We start from the raw sequence: 16,959 nt of genomic DNA on the forward strand, positions 1-16,959 counted from the left end.
GGAACCTCACTTCTAGAGAGACAGGAACTGCCACATTAACAGTCACTCTACCCTGAGACTTCCATGCTGGAGATGCTACATGTGGACGCTCCAGGCATTAGTCCGAGCTAACGCTCATCTTCTAGCTGTCCTCAGCCGGGTGAGGACACACTGGAGTGATGCCATCTCCAGCCCAGCCCACCCCAGTGACCTTAGCCGACATCACACAGAGCAAAGGAATAGCCCTGCCCTGGCCAAAGTCCTGACCCATGTACTGTTGTTGTTGTTGTGTTGTCTAAGTCGTTGATGACTTATAGCGACTCTATGAACGAAAGGCCTGAACATTTGCATAACTTTGATCGTTGCTTTAAGTACGTACAGTTTCCAGAGGCAAGCCACTTCAGAAGTGGATGCCACTCCTGCTTCCAAGCCTGTTTTAACCGGGGCGCTCCACCAAACACTGTCCACCATGGGTAACCACTGTCTCATTTGACACATCAGTGTCACACTGTTTAGCCTCACAGAAACCACCCACACATAGTCACGGGATATAAGAAAATGACTATTGTTTTAAGCCAGTAGGTTTTGGGGAAATTTGTTATGCAGCAAGAGATAATTGAAACATGCCCTTCTGGCTCCATTTACTCTTTTCTATTTATAAGGACTAGCAGTAGAAGTCAAAGGCAAGCATTTTTATCAGTAACAAAACTAGACCTCCTACTCATATACTTGATTTTGAAGACAGTGCAAACAGAACGTCGGGCAAAGAAACTGGGTTTTTAACCATGAGGATTAGAGTGAAGCTTCAGGCCGTCATTGTTTTCTAGGTTCACCTGATTGTAAACACACACGATCAGCCTTGCCACCAGAGGCCGGGGACCTCCACCAGCCGCTGCGAAGGCCATACCTGTCTCCTGAGCTCCTCTTGGCGCATTCTGATTCGCTCCCTCTCCATCTGGATCCTCTGAAGCCTCAGTTTCTGCTGTTGCTGCTGTTGGGAGGTCAGCGCGTTGGGCATGCCCATGAGTCCTGCTGGGTTCTGAGGAGGGTGGGTCTGCTGGCTCAGGCTGCTGGGAGCCATTTGCTGCTGGTGTTGATGATTCATCACTACAAGAGGAAAGAATATACAGATTAATAACTGGGCCTATAATACATTATCAAAAAGAGACCTTCTGAACCCTGTGGACTCTGGAATATAGATTCCTGAGATTCATTCCAGAGTACCTCACTGTTAATCATTACTGTTTAAGAAATTATTACCTTAATTCAATTTACAGAATCTCAGATAATAGTCCTACTCCTGACTTGCCTCATCTCTGTCCATGTATTTCATTTAAAATCTTATGTCATACCTTTCCTGTGTCTGGAATATACGACCAACCTTTCACAGAGTAAAGGAGTTAAAAGTAAAATCTACAAAGGCTAGCATGACTTATCATTTCACCAGGACATCTGGGTATGTGTGTACTTTTAGAGACAATTTGTATGGTTTTGGCAATGCTAAGGAGTGGTGGGTATACAATAATAGATGAATGGAACAATAACTGATATGTAAAACATAGCACCTACATAAAAGTCCTATGCCCAGCCATCACTGTGTGAAGGCTTTGTTAAAAAGTGATACCCCAAAGATTTATGAGTTAAGTTCAGGAACAAATATTGGCAAAGAGCGTGGGGGGGTGGGGGGGTGGAGAATCAATGAATAAGAAATGATAGAAAAATGCTAACTATGTCTGTGGTTGAATAATTGCACTGAGAGTGTAGATGCTTTTGAAAATTCTCTTTCTACTTTTATCAGCATTTTTTGTATCTGCACAGAGAACTTTACTTTAGGAAAGAACTTTCCATCCTTTGGCTAATTCTATCTTTGGCAGCCCGTTACAAAATGAGTTTTTTAAAATGCTAGTTTGTTCAAGGCAATTTATCAACTTTGCTTAACTTCAGTAACAACCAAAAAAATATGTTTCTTGGTCTATTTACACATTGTCAGAACCAAGGACTAATTATATTAAGGTATAATTTTATATGCTCACCTGATTTCTGAGAAAAATACCTCAAATTTTGCTGTATTTGATATGAGTACTTTCAAAGGACAAAATGAATGATATATTTTACTGAAAATTTGAAAGTTAAATACTTTAGATCTTCAGTTTTGAATAGACGTTATGAAGCCACATATTTTGTAATTAAGTCATCAAATAACTCAGTCCACTATATATGTGCATTACATTTCAAATGGCACTAAAGTCAGACTTGTGTATCATGGCCTGGTAGTTTTTACAGCTAGCTAATAAAGTAGATTGCGTGAAAAGAGAATCACATGGCTAGATTCTGGGATGTAAATAAATACATATGAACCAGTGAATAAGTATGTGTGGACATATATGTATATGCATATACACATCTGAAAAATCAATGTATAGATGTACATATTCTAAAGATAGTACTAACACTGAAGAAAAAAAATTTTTTAAATCCTTGAAAAAGAATTTCCTTAAAGAATTCTTAAGTAGGCACCTTCTTGGGAAAAGAGTGAAAACAAGACAAAAAAAAATTGATTTCTTCATCCATAAACGGACTCAAATATTTATTGCATTTTTGCAGTGTATCAAGCACTAGACTTGAAGTTGGATAACAGAAATGAACAGGCTGGTGGAAGGAATATATGAAGGAATGAGATAGATTATATGTGTGGTTTGTATGGCTAGAATGTTAGCCTGCGTAGGGAACACTTCAGGCGCGGTCTAATCCGCCCCCTCTGTTTTATGGAAAAGGAACTATCACCCAGAGAAATAAATGGAATGCCTCGGTTAGATTCAGGCAGAACTAGACCCAAGGTTGAGGCCGCCGGATGCCTCATCCACCTGTAGTTTCAGGTGGCCCTGGCTACCTTCTGTCATGCCTCAGCCTAAAGAACAAGGAAAACTGTGGAAATCAAGAGCAAACCTGTAAATAAGCTTGCTTTTAGTCACAAAGGGTTAGAGCCTCCACAGTGGGCCAAGACATTAAGGGCATGGGCTCAAAGACTGTGCAGGGTCAGGGCGATGGTTGTTGTGTCCTGTCCCCAGCAGGTTTTCAGAGGCAGTTTATTGCACGGGAGCAGATTGCCCATTCTTCTCCCGCAGAGCAGCTGATGGCCTCGAACCACAGGCCTTCGGAATTACAGCACAGCTTCTTGCCGCTCGGCCATCAGAGGTTTGGATAAATGGACAAGCTTCTGCTTAATAACAAATACTAGGGGTGAAGCTAAACATATTTCAGACATGTTACCTAAATGTTTTAGGATTTCTTTCCAGAATTAACCCTACCACAAAAGACACCCAGCTCCTAGCATCATCCTCGACCCACAGCAAGAGCCAAGTAAGTCAAGTCACCTGATGGAAGGATAGAAGCAGGGGGGGCATGTCTTGTGCTCTGAGTCTGAAATCTAGGGGAGTGGGGAAGGAAGTGGGAAAGGAAGTGGGAAGGGAGAGAGGAAGAAAGACCAATCAAATTAATATGATTGATATAACATTATCTGAAATGAATATTTCTTCCCTATACTTTATTAGTGGAGAAAGGATGAAAGTCACGCAACTCTCGAGGACTTTAGTTCATAGGGTCGCTATGAGTCGCCTGTGACTCGACGGCACATAACAACAATAACAACAACAACATACTTTATTAGAGCATAATTAGAATCTCTGTTGGAAAAACCAAACTATGGTTTATCAAATCATGGAGCAAAGTCAGGGATTATGCATTCAATTAAGATCAAATCAGAAACCCAAAAGGCTTAAGTCATAAACATTTCAGGTCAGAGGAGGTAGGCACAAAGGAAGATGGTGATTATGTCAAGGAAGAAGCATTTTTTAAATCTGTTGGGGGAAAAATATATACCTATTTTTCTTATATAATGTCTATAGACCAAAAAATGGAGATTTTTGGTGGTAAGAAGCTCTCCTACGATGCCAAAGGCATACAGTTCAAATCCACTAGCTACTCCAAGGGAGAAGGATGGGCTTCTCCTCCCATGTGATTTACCGTCTCTGAAAACCCACTGGAGGGTCAGCTGTAAGTCATTTACTACTCGATGGCACACAACAACAATATAGGCCAAAAAGGGTGCCTATTTGTATCTATAAGAAAAATATGTAGACTAAGTATTTCCAGTCTCAAAATCCTCTGCATTAGAGACTGAAGCAGGACCATTCATCTTCAGAGACTGGCATACAACCCTCATGAGTGGGCCAAAGGGGGCATGAGGGCTATTCACAACCTACTGTCATTTATCTTCATACAACAACAAGATATTGCTCGGCAGATTCTCCTACCATCTGAATCCCTATCTAGATAAACTCTAAAAAAATCACCATTGTTGGTCTCTGAAAGAACAGGCCTCGCAGAACCATCCATAGAAAAGACGGATGGAGAAGCTGTTTGTTTTTTTTTTTTAATTTAAACTCAAACATTCAGACTAAACAGTTCTGGTTATTAATTGTAGAGACTGAGAAAGAGTGGAATTTAGACAGTGACTTCCTTTTCAAAGTAAAACACATACATCAGCAGAGAAGTTTGTTTGAAGATACTAATAGCAGTATTGTTTATAAGAGAAAAAAAAACTTAGAAACCATTTTAATATCCACCAGTGGGAGATTATAGGTGATCCATTTAGAGGCAATCTGTGCAGTTCCCTAAGTATTTATATGGAACAATCCCTAAGATACATTGTTCAGACTAGGGGGGGAACAAAACCAGATTTGTGTGCCTGTGCATATTAGCTGTGGTTTATGTAATGTATATGAACCAAATAACTCTAGAAAAATACATAAGAAATTGGTAGCCGTGGGAGTCTTTGGAGAGGAAGCTGGGTGTCAGAGATGGGAGGAGGTTTTCCTTTTCCTCTGATGGACTGTTTTTCCTCATTTATTGTGTAAAACATTCATGGAAATAATTTAAAAAAGCAATAACATGGTAATGTATGCTTCAAACTTGGCGCTTTTTTTTCTGGTAGGAAAAGAAGTAAAATCAAAATTATGTGAGAAACAATAAAACAGGCTTATATATAATCAAGTTTGTTATTATTGTTATGTGCCACCAAGTCACCTGTGGTTCATAGCAAGCCTATGTACAACAGCTCTGAACCCTGCCCTGTCTTCAGCCAGTCTTACTGACTCAAACACACCTACCCCCATTACTCCAGTTACTGTATCAGTCCATCTCATCTGGGGTCTTCCTTCCTGTGCTGTCCCTCCACCCCGCCAAACATGATGTCCTTCCCGAAAGACCAGTCCCTCCTGGCCACCTGCCCAAAGTATGTGAGATGGAGCTTCAAATTCCTAGCCTCCACGGAGAAACTTGGTTTGAGCCTCTCCGAGACAGACTTATTTGTTTTCTTGGCATTCCATGCTATGCTCAAGACCATGCTCCAGCACCAATTCAAGGCACTGATTCTTCTTTTGTCATCCTTAGTGACTGTCCAGCTCTCTGATGCATAGCAAGTTAACTACTAAGACCATGGTCTGGATCAGACTCACCTTAGTCTCTAGACTGACATCATTGCTCTTCAGCATTCTGGAGAGGTCCCTGATAGCAGACCTTCCCAATGCAATTTGTCTTTTGATTTCCTGACTGCTGGTGCTAAGAGTGTTGACTGTGGAGCTGAGCAAGCTATAACTGTTGACAACCTAAATCTCTTCTCCATCTATCATGATGCTGCCAATTGGCCCAGTGGTGAAAATCTTTGTCTTCTTGATGTTGAACTTCAATCCATACTGAAGATCACAGTCCTTGACCTTCTGCAGCAAGTGCTTCAGATCCTCCTTAGTTTCAGTAAGCAAGACTGCATCATCTGTATAATGTAAGCTGTTGATGAGTCTTCCTCCAATCGTGATGCCACATAAAGTGATGCTCATAAAGTCCAGCCTCCCACGTGATATGTTCTGCATATTGATTGAAAAGGTATAGAGACAGAACACATCCCTGGCACACTCCTTTCCAGATTTTGAACCATGTGTTTTTTTCCTAAAAATCCTACTTGTGAAATATCTTGTATAGATGACACAACCAATACTCAGAGAAGAGTGAATTTGGTGAAGGTCATAAAACTGGCCAGGGGCCTAGAAACTACATGTCCTCACTTGAGGTTCATAATTCGGTGGCTAAGCCTTTGTCCTGCGTAGCTCTTTGACTCAAGTCATCAGTCTGTCTTTTATGAGATGGAAGCTTGCAAGATAATAGGTGACCACCACTGACATTTTAATCGAAAATTTGATAGATAACTCTTAATCAAAAAGATGGAAGTACAGAACAGAATTTCAAATTCTCATGGACTCCAGACTTTCTAGGCCCACAGAGGCTGGAAGAACTCACAAAACTACTGACCTATAGAAATCTTTGAACCTTAAGCAAAAAACATGCCACAGTGCACAGTCTTTTTAAACCAGGCAATAGTTTAGCTTAACTAGTAAAAAATGCTGGCCTTGAGTATGATTCTATTTTAAGAGCTACATGAGATCAAATAGACAAAAGCAATTCAAAAGATTAGATCAAAACCTTCAAGAGCAGTGAATTGGTGTTAACAGAGAGTGAATATCTTGGAAAAGTAGAGTGTGAGTGATGGCTCAACCTGCAGAATGCATTTGATGTCAGATGAAATTGTATATGCACAAACTGAAACTGCTACATGTTTTTGCTGTACATGTCCTCAACCATACAAAAAAGGGTTTTTCATGTCACGTTTGAGTTGTACATGTACACACTGAAGTTGTTCTATGTTTTTGCTGTACATATCCTCAACTCTAAAAAACCGGGCTTTAAACAAAACAAAACAAACACAACACTGCATTTGTTAGCTGTCTGAAGGTTCAAGGAGGAAGTCAGAGGCAGAGGAGGGCCCAGACAGAAGTCTCTTGGAAAATAGAGAAACGTGAGATAGCTAAATTTGCAGTGAAGAAAATACTCATTGAGATAATATTCCAACTATTCTAACACAAAATTACAGGGATAGAACAACAGTTCCACCTTGGGAAGAAGAAAAAAAAAAAAAACAAACAAAAAACACAAAACAAGTCAAGTATCTCAAATGCAGGATCTGAAGCCAAACTGGATTAAGGGCAGACTGCCACAAACAGCCTCAAAAAGGCAGAAGACCTCGTCAGTTCTAAACCTTTGCCAGTCCCCACGGAAAGTAATAACCCAAACAGATTTCTCCATCAAAACAGGAATGCATCGAAACTACAGCAGGCACATCTATGGAGTTTATTTTCCCTTTCAAGAGAGTCAGAATATAAATAATTTTTCACTTTTCATCTGCATTGTCTTTGCCTTCTATATTTGGGCATAGACACATCATGGTCTGTAGTTAAGTGTTCAGAAACATTTTATAGGCGGTACTTAGTATAAAATAAAACACCAAGAGACACAAACTCCACAACCTCTGAGATAAGAATACTCTTGAACCAATGTCTTTCTCTCTGGTGACTGACTCTCCATTGTAGTCAACAGTCAATATGAGAATGGGGATGAGTGAGGGTTATTCATGTCAGACCTGATGCTCTCTGGTTAACAGGGGGACAGTAGCCAGGACGGTAGACACTGAAGTAGCCTCTGACCTGTCCCAGGAAACATGGTCGGTCACGTCTACAAATTTCCAAGAGGAAAAGTGAGGCCACAGGGACCCACCAGATTCGGATCTTGGGCCCACATGCCATTTTCTGTGTAAGAGGCTAACATGGACAAGGCAAGGGCTTCACGCCTGACCTTTTTGACTTTTGAAGCACCAAGAAAACAGCAACAATGCACAGAAAAAAAGCGCTTGGCAGCATCTGCCAGCCCGGAGCTGCCGACGAGCGTGAGGCCCAGAAATCAGAGGCTACCCTGGGTGCCTCCAGGAAAGTCTGACAAATGCTTTTGGGGCTTTAAAGAGGCTCCGTGGCTTGCTTTTCTGTGCCCTGGGCTTGTTTCTCTTCACTTCAAAAGAGGCTTTCGTTATCAAGTGAAGAAGGCAAAACCATAAGGGTAGACTCCAATATCAGCAACTATCCTTGGGGCTGACTCTGAGGAGATTACAGAAAGGACCCCCAGTGAGTGCCCAATGGCCAGAAGGAATATTAACTCTACCAAGACACAGAAATTATGTTACGTCCTCCAATCCTTCTCCCTTATCTTCACATGTGTGGGGACAGCGAAGAGGAGGAATACTTGTAGTTGGTTGTACATTATTTGCCTCATTCAGACTCAGTTCTCCTCTGACAACCAGTTTCTTAGTTGACGTGTCTATTTTGGTTTGTTATTGCTATGTGCCATCGAGTCGCTTGCAACCCTACATACAACAACCCTGAAACCTGCTCTATCCTGCTTCAACTTTGCCATCTCTGACACACCCTCATTACCCCAATCACTGTATCAATCCATCGCATCAACGGTCTCCGTCTTCCTCTCTTTCTCCATACCTCTGCCCTTCCAAGCATGATGTCCCTCTCCAAGTACTCATCCCTCCTTGCAACATGCCCAAAATATGTCAGACAAAGTTTCAGAATCCTTGCCTCCAAGGAGCAGCCTGGTTTAACCCTCTCCTGGATCAACCTGTTCATTTTCTTAGCAGTCCATGATATATTCAATACTCTTCTCCAGCACCACAGCTCAAAGGTGTCAATTCTCCCTCTATCATCCCTAGTCATTGTCCAGCTTTCTGATGCACAGCAAGTAATTGTGAAGACTCTGGCCTGGATCAGGTGCACCTTAGTCTCAAGAATGATGTCATTGCTCTTCAGTATTCTGGAGTGGTCCCTGACTATTTGGGGTACTTTGAGCTGAACTTTTAATTTGCCACTTTGTCCAAATATTAGCGGCATAATTCTATTTAAGCTAATAAATTAGACTTTCCTGAACACTCCATGACTTCGCTCACTGCCTGTTCCCAAACTGTCCTTTTGTTCCACCCATAATGAAGCCAGTTTCACATTGTGTTGACTGTGGTCCATGAGTTTAAAGAAAATATAATGTTTGTGACTCCACATTCAGAAAAAGAACTAAATGGATAAGTAAACGAGTGGGAGAAACAGATAACTCTGCCAGGCAGAAGAATTCCCGATAATTTACATAGCTAGAGCATCCAAAGGACAGACAGCATCACTCCTTACTCTATGCACAGTGACTCCCTAAAAGCGAACAGCATGGGGAGGTAAGGAAAGGCCATGTTGTTATTGCTGTTGTTGTTTTTATGTGCTGTTGAGTCATCTGTGACTCATAGTGACCCTATATACAAAAGCCCTAAACCCTGCTCTTTCCTGTGTCAATCTCACTGTCTCTGACACACCCACCCCAATTACCCCAGTCACTGAATCAATCCATCTCACTGAGGGTCTTCCTCTCCTGCGCTGTCCCTACACCCACCCAAGCATAATGTCCCTCTCCAAGGTCTGGTCCCTTCTTGCAATATGTCCAAAGTATGTCAGACGAAGCCTCAGAATCCTTGCCTCCAAGGAACAGCCTGGTTTTACCCTTGCGAGGACAGACCTGTTTGTTCTCTCAGCAGGCCATGGTATATTCAATACTCTTCTCCAGCACCACAGCTCAAAGGCATTTATTCTCCTTCTATTCTCCCTAGTCATTGTCCAACTCTCTGATGCATAACAAGTGATTGCAAAGACCATGGCCTGTATCAGGCGCACCTTAGTCTCCAGAGAGACACCATTGCTCTTCAATACTTTCAGAGGTCTCTGACAGCAGACTTTCCCAAGGCAATACGGCTTTTAATTTCCTGGCTGCTGGTGCCAAAAGTGTTGATTGTGGAGCCAAGCAAACTAAAGCTGTGAACAGTCTCAACCTCTTCATCATCTATCATGATGCTGCCAATCGGCCCAGGGCAGTTGAGAAACCTGACAAATTCTACCTTAGCCAGGTGAACGGAATCACCACAAATGGTGAAAACTCATGTTGACAGTATGGATCCTTGACATGATGAGAGTGGTGCTTTATCTCCATGGTCTGCCCCCTCCAAAACAACAGCCTCAGTCTTCTCATGAGAAAATAGCAGGTACGTTCCAGTTAAAGAACATTCCGAAGAATATCTGATCAGAATCTCTCCAAACCATCATGATCACTTAAAACAAGGCATACCTGAGCTGTAATCACGGCCCAGAGGAGCCCAACAAGATCAGTGACTGTGACACGGCATCCAGGGTGGAATCCCTAGGAAGCTCTGGTGGCCTTAGTCTACAGTGTTTTGTGTTGTTAATCCAAGGCTGTGCCTCTGCTGGTTCGAATATTTCAGCACTGGGAGGAAGAAAGATGGGCAATCTCCTCCCATGTGATGTAAAGCCTTGGAAGACCTGCCAGAGAGTGAGCTGTGAGTCCAAATAGACTTGACACAGTCAGCTTAAGCTCATCTTTCCCAAGGCTGGATTGATGCTCTTTATAAACCAGTCTCGGACAAACAGCCAAGTCCTTCCTGTCCCTCAGAAGTAATCATGATGATACACCTCTTCACTAAGCAATTAGAACAAAAAAAAAGAAAAATCATTTTAGTGCATTTAAAATCTGACTGAGTGATGCACGTAACAGTATCGGCTACTCTTCACGTCCACTCTGAGTCATGGTGACTTGTGTCAGAGGAGGCTTGTGCTCCCCAGTGTTCCCGGTGCCAGATTTATAGGAAGTAGATTTTTTTTTCTTCTAACTTACCCTCTGTGTTGATTTAAACCTCTAGCTTTTCACCCAGTAGCTAATCTAGTTAACCATTTGCGTCCACCTAGGAACTCTAACGAACACGCATTCCACTGCTCCCAAGTCAGTCCTGATTTAGTGACACTGTCAGATGATGCAGAATGGTCCCATGAAAATTCTGAGGTTCTAAAGCATTGCAGAAGCAACTGCCTCCTCTATCTCCTGCAGGTTGTGGAAAGTGAGTTAAAACGGCCAACCTTTAGTCAGCACCGCAATATTTAACTCACTTTATTATTAGTGCTCCAGGCTATTGTACATTTGGGGTTGCTGTTAGGTGCCTTGGAATCCAATCCCCGCCCCGATTGCTATAGCGCAAATTGCAACCCATAGCAACACTCCGTTGGCTCAGGATTGCTCAAACAGGCCTTGTTTTAAGTGATCATGATGGTTTGGAGAGATTCTGATCAGATATTCTTCGGAGTGTTCTTTAACTGGAACATATCTGCTATTTTCTCATGAGAAGACTGACGCTGTTGTTTTGGAGGAGAGAGACCACAGAGATAAAGCACCACTCTCACTGTATCAAGGATCCATACTGTCAAGGATCCATAGGGTCGCTCTGAGGTGCAGGCAATTTGACAGCACATAACAACATTGGCTTTCTGGGGGGCGCTCTGGTGGCCCACTGGTAAGAAGCTGTGTTGCAATCCCAAAGGCACATAGTTTGAATCCACCAGCTGCTCCTGCTATTAACTACCTCTGAAGACCCACTGGAGGGTCAGTGGGTCAGATTCTACTTGACGGTACACAACAACAACAACAACGACACTATTGGCTTTCTGAGGTTATAAATCTTTTGTGGAGCATAAGCTCCCATCCCAGCCATCAAGATTCCTTGTCCAGTCCATGGCAGACACTGAATCTATTCTCTCTGAATGAAACTCCAGGGATATGGTTCAGAATTGATACAGAAATATTATCAACTTATATGATCACCATGGACATTCTTTAAAATGTAATAGAAATGTGAAAAAAAAGAAGGAAAGTCAGAACAAATTGGAGCTTCCATGCATACATTCAATTCTTTTTATCTTGATACAGTTTTAACCTTTCCCATTAGACCCACTATTTGGATTACCTAATGAGATGACAGAAGAATAGATGCCTTTGCATTGTAGTGCTGGAGAAGAGTCTTGAACATACCATGGACTTCAGAGAAAACAAATAGGTCTGTCTTGGAGAGGGTAAAACTAAGTCTCTCCTTGGAGGCTAGGATTTTGAGACCTGCCTCACTTACTTTGGGCATATGGCCAGGAGAGATTGGTCCTTGGAGAAGGACACCATGCTTGGAAAGGTGGATGGACAGCGCAGGAGAGGAAAACCCCAGATGAGATGGATTGATACAGTATCTGGGGCAATGGGGGGTTGTGTGTCAGAGTTAGTGAGACTGGCTCAGGACAGGGAAGAGTTCAGAGCTGCTGTACATAGGGTGGCTATACATCACAGGCAACTCAACGGCACATAACAACAATAACATACTATGACAGGTTTGGAAGCAGGAGTGGCATCCACTTCCTAAATAACATGCCTCCAGAAACTCTATGAACTTTGATAAGTGTCGATAGTTGTAGAGGGGCTTTAGGCCTTTTGTTCATAGGGTCGCTATGAGTCGTGCTCAACTTGAAGGCAACAACAACAATGAGAATTTGGCTTTGGCTGCTCTTTGCTCCTCATGGAACATAGTCTCTAACCATTTAATCTTACTCTATTTTATAACTGGTAGCTTAGAATAAATGACTTTTCCACTACACTCATTGCAAGAGGGGCGAAGGCTATTTTCTCTGGTTGGTAACATTACCAAAGGCCTGAAGGTGCCTGAGTCCATTTAAACCACTGGCTTCACATTCTCTCAACAGGACCTTTCTTTAGAGCCCACCTCATGGCTCAAAGTGGAGGCAGTCCCAACCTCATTCAACAGCAGGCCTAAGACTGGATGGTTCTGGTGGGGTGGGGGAGTAGCACTAAGACAGTGCCCTCTCTGACCACCTCCTTTCAATGCCCTCACTCTCCCTCTGTTTTCTAAGTTGTTTGTTGTTATGTGCCATCAAGTTGCCTGTGACTCATAGTGACCTTATGTACAACAGCCCTAAACTCTGCTCTATCCTGTGCCAACTTCATTGTCTCCAACACACCCACCCCCTTTACTCCAGTTACTGAATCAATCCATCTCATCGAGGGTCTTCCTGTCCTGCACTGCCCCTTCACTCTCCCAAGCATGACGTCCTTCTCCAAGGACTGGTCCGTCCTTGCAACATGCCCAAAGTGTGCCAGACAGAGCTTCAGAATCCTTGCCTCCACGAAGCAGCCTGATTTCACCCTCTCCAGAATGAACCTGTTTGTTCTCTTAATTGTCATGTCTAAACAGCAAACACAATTTTAAAGTATATGGAACAGTCACAGCCTTCAGAGATCCCTGAGTTTAACTCTATTCACATTCTGCTGAGTTCCCAGCATGGAACCTCCAGGCACAATTTAAAACAAATGATTTAGATTAATTCACACATTTTATAGATCAGGGAACTTGGAACATTAAATGAGTTGGCACAAATCACATCCATAGACTGAGACAGACCACAGAAGCCTGGAGACAAGACCAGAATGCCACGCCCGGCCTATTAGGTACCCATCACCCATCACAAGCCTGTCCTGCCCACTCTCCAAGCCAAACTCACTGCCACATCAGAGGGTTGCCATGGCATCCTTCTCTCAGATTTCTGAGGTGGTTCATCTAGATGGAAGCAGTCAGCTTCTCCTTTTTATCAGAGCAGCTGATGGATTCATACCACTGACCTTCCATTTAGCAGTGGAACACCTAGTCCACTATGCCATCAGGGCTCCCAGCCCTAGGAATACGAATAAATTATTTGTGTAGTCATAAGCGCTAGAGATGTTTGGTTTTTAACTATCTTATGATAACATTGAATGGAAATTAACGGTAAATAAAAACATTATTCTGTACCAAGGAGTCTTACTGGACTCATAGCTCAACCTCCAGTGAATTTCACATGGGAGTTGATTGTCCGTCTTCCTCCCATGAAGCGCGTGGTAGATCTGAACCATGTACCTATGGGCTGGCAGCACAGCTCCTTACCACTAGGCCACCAGAGTTTCCTACATAAGTTCACATATTTACCACTATAACATCACTGTCAACACAAACCACGTTTCTGATGGCATCATTTGTGAGCTATGATTTACAGAAAATTATGCAGGATTTATTCATCAACATTTCTTAAAATGTGGAATTATTTTGACAAGCTACCTTCCCTAACCCATGAAAGCTGAAATAGGAAAAGTGTGGTTCCCATCAGGCTGAACCAGACGTCCTGGCTGAAGTGGGCTGCGGAGCCGTGACCATGCACACCCTGAAGAAGCGAAAGCATACAGGTGTGAATTTCTTCTGACATATGCGCAGACCCTGCCACACCAAGCGTGAAGAAATATTGCCGCGTCAAGTGTGTCTGGTGCAGCGGTGGGTCCTTTCCTCTCTGTTTATGGACCGTCCATGGTGTACGTCCTGCAGACTGGCCAACATCAGGTGTCAAACAGTACTGTCTGATGGGAAACACATGTCGGCAGAGGTAGAGCGAAACCCCAGCCACAGTCCAGCCTTGACTCAGCCACAACACCGTGAAGGGAAAGGGCTGCAGACGTGTCTCTTGCCCGCCTTGTGTGTCTCTCAGCTTCTGCCAACAATGAGCTGCTTGTTTCAGATTTCCCAGAAACCGTATTAGGCATCCAACAAGGTCAGCAAAAAAAAAAAAAAAAAAAAAGGCAGCTTTTCTCTGCAGTGTGCATTTGGTTCCAAAAATCTGTAACATATTAAACCAAGAAGTTGCACTCTTCCCAACTTCACACTGACTCTTTATTCCAATTTGAGGTGAGAATAACCACAGGGAAATTTCTCAGTCAGTTCAGCTGATAAGGTGTAGTGGTCTGGGATACACATATGCGAGGTCACATTCTCCTCCCTTCCTGTTTCAGGTCTTATAACCACTTCCAGGTGCTCCAAAGCCTGACAGGTGGGCCCCAGGCACTGCAGATGCCCCAGTCGTTCCCATGTGAAACCCAAACGGCAACTAACTCTCAGGAAATCCTGAAGGTTTTGCACAGAAAATGATTTTTCCCACTTGCTACTTCTCTCCTCATCCGAAATCAGTCCTGTTGATGGCAAGTCTGTGGTTATCTGAGCAATCCAAGTTGCAATTCTAGGGAGAAAGGTTGAAATGCCTGCAACAGTAATTTTTGGTTTTTCTAGTTTTAAAAGGCAGGTGGACCGAAGTCTCCAGTTTGTAGGCTCATGTGTGAAGCAGTTGGATTCTGGAAGGTGGGTTCTCTTGTTTTGGTGAGAGATCGGGTGTGAACCGTTTGGTTGTTTTTCGGTTTTTTGTGGGTGTTTTTTTCAGTCACAATCCTGTGTGAGCTGACTGGATTTGCTGGGTTTGGTTAACTAAGAGCTATTGGCTGAAATCTTCCTGTTTAAAGTGAATCAGGACCCAGTGGGCAGGCCTTATATTTAAAGGTGGTTACAGGCCCTGAGCCCAAGTATTAATTGTTTTCAGGATGAACATTCTTCTAAGTGGTACAGCGGCAGTCTATCAGTTTGCTGTACTGAGGTAATTTGGGGTTGCTGTGATGATGAACACTGTGCCACTGGTGTGTCAAATGCCATATTGGTGACCCATGGGGGACATTGTTTGGCAGTGTTTGGTGGCACTTCCAGAATGAGACAGGCCTGGAGGCAGGAGCAGCATCTGCTTCCCAAACAACATGCCTCTGGAAACCCTATGAACGTAGAGAAATGACGATAGTTATAGAACAAGGTTCAGGTCTTTTGTTCTTAGGGTCCCGAAGAGTCGTGCTTGACTTGACGGCACTTAACAACAGTAAAAGCATTACCAAAAATGCACATTTTATTAGTATGTGAAAGTTTATGTTAATTCTCATAATTTCATGTTCAGATCAAACCAAAACTGACCCAGTTGTTGTTGATTCTGGCTCATGGCGACCCCATGTGTCAAGAGAGAAATGTGTGGCCGAGGGTTGGCAGTACCCATGAGCTTTCAGAGGTAGGGCACAGGCCTGTCTTCTCAGGCACCTAGGAGTGGATTCCAACCACCAAGCTCATTAGTAACTGACTGTTTAACCTTTTGTCCCACGTAGAGATTCCTTTCTTATCCAGAACCCATGACATACACACACACTCTTTTTGCAATGTTGATTTCCACTGGATCCTTTTGCTTAGAAGGTCATTCTATTTCTTCCACCTAAAACAGAATCTCAGATGCACTGCAAGTGATCAGAAGGACTAGGGTCTAAATCAGACGTACTTTGCTATGCATCTGAGAGATGGACAATGAATAAGGATAAGAGAGGGTGAATTGATGCCTCTGAGCTGTGGTGCTGGAGAAGAGCACTGGTCATCCCATGGACGGCCAAAAGAACAAAGAGATATGTCTTGGAGAGGGCACAGCCCGAGTGCTCTTTGGAGGCAAGAATGATGAGGCTTCACCTCACATACTTTGGGCATGTTGCTAGGAGGGGCTATCCCTTGGAGAAGAACATGATGCTGGGAAGGGTGGAGGGTCAGTGAAGGAGAGAAAGACTCTTGGACCAGGTGGACTGACATGGCAATTGCCACACTGGGCTCTCATGTGTCAAGAAGTGTGAGGATGGCACAGAATCAAGTAGGGTTCATTCAGATCTGATGCTCATAGGGTTTCTATGAGTCGTACTTAACAACACCTAACAACAACAAAGCAGCATCAGCATGTGTCACTCTGATTCCATCATCCTAAGTGGCCTGGGGTAGGGTAGGAAGCACAACTATTTGCTTGAGGAGCAAACAATGGCCAGTTGGGGAAGAGAGGAAGCTGGCACTTCACATTGCTGCTTCACAAAGTTACTTTGTGATTTCATTTAATTGCAAGGCCTGGCAATAGCATCCTAACTAAAACTATTTTATTATCTTCAGACAATAGGTACACTTTCATCCCATCAGGAAATGGAAACTCTGATTCATGCACTTATTTTCTTTTAGTCAAGGGAGAGTTTCTTGTAACTTTTATTGGTTAGCTTTCCTGAATGATTTTCAAACTGCTCCAGGTACAAAGCGTGGCAGCTCAAGCTAAATACCAGAAAATGATTCTGCAGCTGTGCTCCACGAGACGCGAACGAGTTGGCCAGCAGGAGCTGCAAGCTTTTTGTTCATAAGTTGCTTTTTATAACATATTTTAGTGAACAACTTTATTATATAAAAACCTGATACAGCAC

At 43.1% G+C, this 16,959-nt stretch overlaps 1 protein-coding gene across 1 annotated transcript in view; it reads right to left on the minus strand.

The window, feature by feature from the left end:
* The window catches only part of WWTR1 (WW domain containing transcription regulator 1), a 179,962-nt gene that overhangs the window by 33,563 nt on the left and 129,440 nt on the right, over positions 1-16,959 (minus strand). Inside the window, exon 3 of the mRNA XM_006895562.1 lies at positions 887-1,086. Coding sequence (XP_006895624.1) covers positions 887-1,086 — 200 coding nt within the window. The remainder of the gene's footprint in view (positions 1-886; positions 1,087-16,959) is intronic.

Source organism: Elephantulus edwardii, unplaced genomic scaffold (assembly GCF_000299155.1).
Source record: "Elephantulus edwardii isolate Elephantulus edwardi_28Jun2011 unplaced genomic scaffold, EleEdw1.0 scaffold00169, whole genome shotgun sequence".
NCBI classification, from domain to species: Eukaryota; Metazoa; Chordata; class Mammalia; order Macroscelidea; family Macroscelididae; genus Elephantulus; species Elephantulus edwardii.